Source organism: Palaemon carinicauda, chromosome 23, assembly GCF_036898095.1.
Source record: "Palaemon carinicauda isolate YSFRI2023 chromosome 23, ASM3689809v2, whole genome shotgun sequence".
Classification (NCBI taxonomy): Eukaryota; Metazoa; Arthropoda; class Malacostraca; order Decapoda; family Palaemonidae; genus Palaemon; species Palaemon carinicauda.
The window spans coordinates 110,607,646-110,615,145 of NC_090747.1; the positions used below are offsets into that span (position 1 = coordinate 110,607,646).

The 7,500-nt window shown below is 33.7% G+C and overlaps 1 protein-coding gene across 1 annotated transcript in view; it reads right to left on the minus strand.

Moving 5' to 3' along the window:
* LOC137617736 (glutamate receptor 1-like) overlaps nt 1-7,500 on the minus strand; it is a 111,770-nt gene that overhangs the window by 35,330 nt on the left and 68,940 nt on the right. The window contains exon 11 of the mRNA XM_068347733.1: nt 6,012-6,225. Within this exon, the coding sequence (XP_068203834.1) occupies nt 6,012-6,225 (214 nt within the window). The remainder of the gene's footprint in view (nt 1-6,011; nt 6,226-7,500) is intronic.

Genomic DNA, 7,500 nt, shown 5'->3' on the forward strand with positions numbered 1-7,500 from the left:
TGTACAATCCCAAGTGATTGCCTATGCTGAAGACTGTCTTGGCAATCCCAAGTGATTGCCTATGCTGAGGACTGTCTGGGCAATCGTAAGTGATTGCCTATGCTGAAGACTGTCTAGGCAATCCCAAGTGATTGCCTATGCTGAGGACTGTCTGTGGAATCCAAATTGATTGCTTATGCTGAGGACTGTCTGTGCAATTCCAATTGATTGTCTATGCTGAGGACTGTCTGGGCAATCCAAAGTAGTTGCCTATGCTGAGGACTTTTGTTACGAAAAGGTCCATCGGAATTTTACCTGCATGTTCGTTTCGACAATCAGAAAAATTCAGTGTTCCCGTTTTTTGTTTTTAATAGAAAGTTACATACATTGAACAATGAACAATGAATGGTCTGGCTTATCATTGATTTAAATACCGTCATTGCAGGGAAATTAGTTTATCAAATATTCAATGAGCGACCACATTGGTCGGTATGATCAATATTTTGATAAAATTCTGATAAATTTGTCTGTGTTAAAGGTAGGGCAACGATACTTGTATCTTAGCTGGATAATCATTAAATATGCTTTGTTATATTTAAGAAAATAGATTTTATATTTGAAAAATTCAGTAAATGGTTTTTGTAATCTTTTTTTAGCATATAGAGCATAATGGGCATCACCTGTGTATTATTATAAACTTATTTTATCCTATTTCATCATTGAAAAATGGGATTTTCAAAATTCGGAGCCATATTTTGCAAAATTCAGAGCCAGATTTTGCAAAATTTAGAACCAGGTTTTTTCAAAATTTGAAACCCGATTATGCAAAATCCAGAGCCAGATTTTGCCAAAATTTGGAACCAGATTTTTCAAAATTCGAAACCAGATTTTTCAAGATTCGAAACCAGATTTTTCAAGATTCGAAACCAAGTTTTTCAAGATTAGAAACCAGATTTTGCAAAATTTGGACCCAGATTTTCACAAACCAAAAATATTTTTCTGGTCCACATCCAAATTAGTGCCCAGTTCTATTGATACTTTGAAGTTACCCAAAATAATATATTCCATTTAAAATCTAAACAAAAGATCAAGATTTTTTTTGCACACGTGGATATTTTCTTTTATTTCTGAACACATTTGTGCTTCTCTGTAGGTGATATTCCGTCACCATAGCAACTGATTTAACCGAGAGGAAAGTGAAAGTATTCAAGGTGACCATATCAAAGAGCAGATATGAGATAAGAGCTGTGGAGTAGCCGTGGGTGTGTGTGTATAAGTGCAGTATATATAATAACAGCAGCAATTACCTCCGTTTCTAGTCAGCGGTACGACAAAGGCCTCAGACATGTCCTTACTCATGTGTGGGGTTTGGCCAGTTTTCATCACTATGCTGGCCAAGGTGGAATGGTGATGGTGGAGGATTTTTGTCTGATAGCTCATTGCAAACCAACATTGTATGGGTGGCCCTGACTAGTACAGCTTTGCTGATCATGGGGATACATAAATGCTTTCATCTCGTTAAACTATCCCCTGTTAGAAAGGGAGTATATATATATATATATATATATATATATATATATATACTGTATATATATGCAGATATATATGAATATGTATTTTTATATATTATATACATATGTGTGTATGTTTGTATATTTGTGAGCAATATCTACCTGTCTACATACAAATACAAACTACGTATGTGGTTAGAGAGAGAGAGAAAAAAAAATTTGGGGATTATTTAGCTAAAATATAAGAAATACTAATATTATTTTTACGAGCATTCATGCTATCTAAATTCCAAGAATTCTAGACATCTGAAGAAGCATAACTCCTTGAAACTCACATCAGACTTTTGAAAGTTCAACAACTTTATTTCCTTTGCTGGTTGCTTGGTAAACATGAGATATGACTATGATATGTATTGACGGGGAGACAGAATTCGATGTACAATTACAGGAATGATAGAGAATTGGAAGTATGAATACAGTAATGAGGAGGAAAAGACAGAGAATTGTAAATAGAAATACAACATTGAGAAGGAAAAGATAAGGAATTGAAGACTCAGCAGATAAACCTATAGGCTCCCCTAAAGCCCCTATCCTTAGCTCACAAGGATAATTTCATACCCACATTAGATCATGCCATCAATGTCATACCGACAGTAAATTATGCCATCATTGTCATACCCACATTAGATCATGCATCAGTATCATACCCACATTAGATCATGCATCAGTATCATACCCACATTAGATTATGCCATCAGTATCATACCCACATTAGATCATGCATCAGTATCATACCCACATTAGATTATGCCATCAGTATCATACCCACATTAGATCATGCATCAGTATCATACCCACATTAGATTATGCCATCAGTATCATACCCACATTAGATCATGCATCAGTATCATACCCACATTAGATCATGCATCAGTATCATACCCACATTAGATTATGCCATCAGTATCATACCCACATTAGATCATGCATCAGTATCATACCCACATTAGATCATGCATCAGTATCATACCCACATTAGATTATGCCATCAGTATCATACCCACATTAGATCATGCATCAGTATCATACCCACATTAGATTATGCCATCAGTATCATACCCACATTAGATCATGCATCAGTATCATACCCACATTAGATCATGCATCAGTATCATACCCACATTAGATTATGCCATCAGTATCATACCCACATTAGATTATGCCATCAGTATCATACCCACATTAGATCATGCATCAATATCATACCCACATTAGATTATGCCATCAGTATCATACCCACATTAGATCATGCATCAGTATCATACCCACATTAGATCATGCATCAGTATCATACCCACATTAGATTATGCCATCAGTATCATACCCACATTAGATCATGCATCAGTATCATACCCACATTAGATCATGCATCAGTATCATACCCACATTAGATTTTGCTATCAGTATCATACCCACATTAGATCATGCATCAGTATCATACCCACATTAGATTATGCCATCAGTATCATACCCACATTAGATCATGCATCAGTATCATACCCACATTAGATTATGCATCAGTATCATACCCACATTAGATCATGCATCAGTATCATACCCACATTAGATTATGAATCAGTATCATACCCACATTAGATTATGCATCAGTATCATACCCACATTAGATCATGCATCAGTATCATACCCACATTAGATTATGCATCAGTATCATACCTGCATTAGATCATGCATCAGTATCATACCCACATTAGATCATGCATCAGTATCATACCCACATTAGATTATGCATCAGTATCATACCCACATTAGATCATGCATCAGTATCATACCCACATTAGATTATGCCATCAGTATCATACCCACATTAGATCATGCATCAGTATCATACCCACATTAGATCATGCATCAGTATCATACCCACATTAGATTATGCATCAGTATCATACCCACATTAGATCATGCATCAGTATCATACCCACATTAGATCATGCATCAGTATCATACCCACATTAGATTATGCCATCAATGTCATACCCACATTAGATTATGCATCAGTATCATACCCACATTAGATCATGCATCAGTATCATACCCACATTGGATCATGCCATCAGTTAATAAGCTAAACTTAAAATATACTTTAATCAAGGCCACAAGAACTTTGGATGTTATTATAAAGATCATAATACGGTTAATTGCTGTAACCCAGTTTGTATTTACGAAGGATTCTGTTGTCAAGGTTGTATCGTTTAATGCTGTTGTCAACGTCATACCTACGTTTGGTGACATACGAAGATCATATTGTTCATGTAGATTGCCTGGTCCTCTTGGCCAAGCACGGGCTCATGCAAAACTATCGAGTTTGAGCTGGTCTTGAACTCCCGTCCAGCAGATTGCCAACCAGGGACGTTTCCAATAGGCTCTCACTATAAGTCCATTTCTTTTAGCGATGCATATTTGCACCGACTCGCAGCGGTGCCCTTTTAGCTCGGAAAAGTTTCCGGTTCGCTGATTGGTTGGACAAGATAATTCTAACCAATCAGCGATCAGGAGACTTTTCCGAGCTAAAAGGGCACCGCTGCGAGTCTGTGCAAATATGCATCGCTAAAAGAAATGGACTATAGTCATATGCTAAAGGTTGTGTCATTATCTTTAATATTGAATTGCGATACAAGTTAAGGATGATTTTATATTGAATCTTAGCCGGGAAAAGAACTTGATCTTGAATCTCGGAAAGATTCAAATTGGATTTTCCCGTGAAGTGTTAGACCAATTTTGAAGAGGGTAAAGTTAGTCTCGGAAAAGGCAGAATTTTATGCCTGATTTAACTTGAGCAGTTGATAAATATTTGAGTTTATCATTGAAAATATTTTCCACTGATCATCAAGTTTGTATCTCGTGATTAAGAATGATACTGGAATTCGTTTAGGAGAATTGCATAGATTGTGTGTGAAATGCCAGTAAACTAATACATAAAAATGTTTTTCTTGTAATTCGCAATGCTCTTTTACTCGAATCTGTGCAAAATGAAAATATGATACTCGTTGAAAATACTACCATAATATAATTCCCTCTTCATAGATTATATATGACATGTCTGTTTTGACGTTGTTAGCGATCTTAAAATTAAAAAGAAAAAAAAAATTCTTATAATTTGCAATGCTCATTTACTCGAATCTGCAAAATGAAAATATGGTACTCCTTGAAAATACTACTATAATATGTCTCCATGTATTATATATGAAATGTCTATTTTAACGTTGTTAGTGATCTTAAAAAAAAAATGTTTTTCTTATAATTCGCAATGCTATTTTACTCGAATCTGTGTCAAATGAAAATATGATACTCCTTCAATATACTACTTCAATATAAGTCTTTCTTCATATATATGACATGTTTATTTTAACGCTGTTAGCTATCTTGAATTATTTCATATGATTCATTACTTCTCATGTAGTTTATTTATTCCAATATTTATTTTCCTGATTGGACTTTTTTCCCTTTTGGAGCCCCTAGGTTTATAGCAAGCCCCCAGTTTTTGCAACTAGGGTTGTACCTTAGCAAGTGATAATAGTACTGTACTTCAGTTATTAAGGTGCAGAACACCCCCCCTCCACCCACCCTCTCTCTCTCTCTCTCTCTCTCTCTCTCTCTCTCTCTCTCTCTCTCTCTCTCACACATAATTAATCATTCTAATTTTTCATTGGTTAATTTATCGTCTCTTTATTAATAGCTCTCTCTCTCTCTCTCTCTCTCTCTCTCTCTCTCTCTCTCTCTCTCTCTCTCTCACACATAATTAATACTTCTAATTTTTCATTGATGTTAATTTATCGTATCTTTATTCTCTCTCTCTCTCTCTCTCTCTCTCTCTCTCTCTCTCTCTCTCTCTCTCTCACATAATTAATGCTTCGAATTTTTCATTGATGTTGATTTATCGTCTCTTTCTTAATAGTTCTCTCTCTCTCTCTCTCTCTCTCTCTCTCTCTCTCTCTCTCTCTCTCTCTCTCTCTCTCACATAATTAATACTTCTAATTTTTCATTGATGTTAATTTATCGCATCTTTATTAATATCTCTCTCTCTCTCTCTCTCTCTCTCTCTCTCTCTCTCTCTCTCTCTCTCTCTCTCTCAATTAATACTTCTAAGTTTTCATTGATGTTAATTTATCGCATCTTTATTAATAGCTCTCTCTCTCTCTCTCTCTCTCTCTCTCTCTCTCTCCTCTCTCTCTCTCTCTCTCTAACACACACACACGCACAATTAATACTTCTAATTTCTCATTGATGTTAATCGTATCTTTATTAATAGATCTCTCTCTCTCTCTCTCTCTCTCTCTCTCTCTCTCTCTCTCTCTCTCCCTCCCTTTCACACATAATTAATACTTCTAATTTTTCATTGATGTTATAATTTATCGTATCTTTATTAATAGCTCTCTCTCTCTCTCTCTCTCTCTCTCTCTCTCTCTCTCTCTCTCTCTCTCTCTCTCTCTCAAGGGGACGTACTTTGTAACACAAGAATCTTGAACACCATCATGAAGTATTTAAACACACTGGCCTGCCTCTTCTTCTTCTTCATCCTTTCCCACTGTTGAGGATTCGTTCGCAACGACGTCGACGTTGTTGTCTTCGCTTCCATTCCCATCTCGGACTCCGCCCTTCCGAGGCCCCAAAGGGCAAAGCTCCCTACGAACATCAGGGCCGTCAGGCAACCCCAGACCTGGTGGTGAGGAAAGGAGGATTTGGTAGTTGCGATTTCTCTCGTGATTTAGTTGGTTAGAAATTATTATTATTATTATTATTATTATTATTATTATTATTATGATGATGGTGATGATGATGATTATTATTATTATTATTATTATTATTATTATTATTTAAACTATTATTATTATTATTATTATTATTTAAACTATTATTATTATCATTATTATTATCATCATGATTATTATTATTATTATTATTGTTATTATTTTTTATTATTATCATTATTATTATTATTATTATCATTATTATTATAACTATTGTTATTATTAATATTATGATTATGATTGTTATTATTATTATTATTATTATTATTATTATTATTATTACTTGCTTTTCCAACCCTAGTTGGAAAAGCAGTAAGCTATAAACCCAAGTGGATTCAACAGGGAAAATAGCCCAGTGAAGATAGGAAACAAGGAAAATAAAATATTTTAAGAACAGTAACAATATTAAAATAGATATTTCCTATATGAACTTTAAAAACGTTAATAAAACAAGAGGAAGAGAACTAAGATAGAATAAGTGTGGCCTTGTGCTAAATATCACTTACATGAATAAAATATCGGATACATTGTTATTGTTTGTTGTTTGTTGATGTTTGTTGTTGCATTCATCTTTTAAAAAAAGGAATAATGAAAATTAGCGGGGAATGAATAAAATCTCTGAGATGCATTGTTATTGTTATTGTTTTTATCTGTTGTTGCATCTATGTTTTAAGTAGGATTAATGAAAATTAGCTATAATTATTAAAAAGGGAATAAAAGTTAGCTGTAATAATTACAACGGGAATAAAAAATTAGCTTTAATGATTATAAAAGGAATGAAAATTAGCCATAATAATTACAAAGGGAATAAAAATTAGCCATAATAATTACAAAGGGAATGGAAATTAGCTGTAATAATTACAAAGGGAATAAAAATTAGCCATAATAATTACAAAGGGAATAAAAATTAGCTTTGATAATTATAAAAGGAATAAAAATTATCTGTAATAATTACAAAGGGAATAAAAATTAGCTTTAATAATTATAAAAGGAATAAAAATTAGCTGTAATAATTACAAAGGGAATAAAAATTAGCTGTAATAATTTCAAAGGGAATAAAGATTAGCTGTAATAATTTCAAAGGGAATAAAAATTAGCTGTAATAATTACAAAGGGAATAAAAATTAGCTGTAATAATTTCAAAGGGAATAAAGATTAGCTGTAATAATTTCAAAGGGAATAAA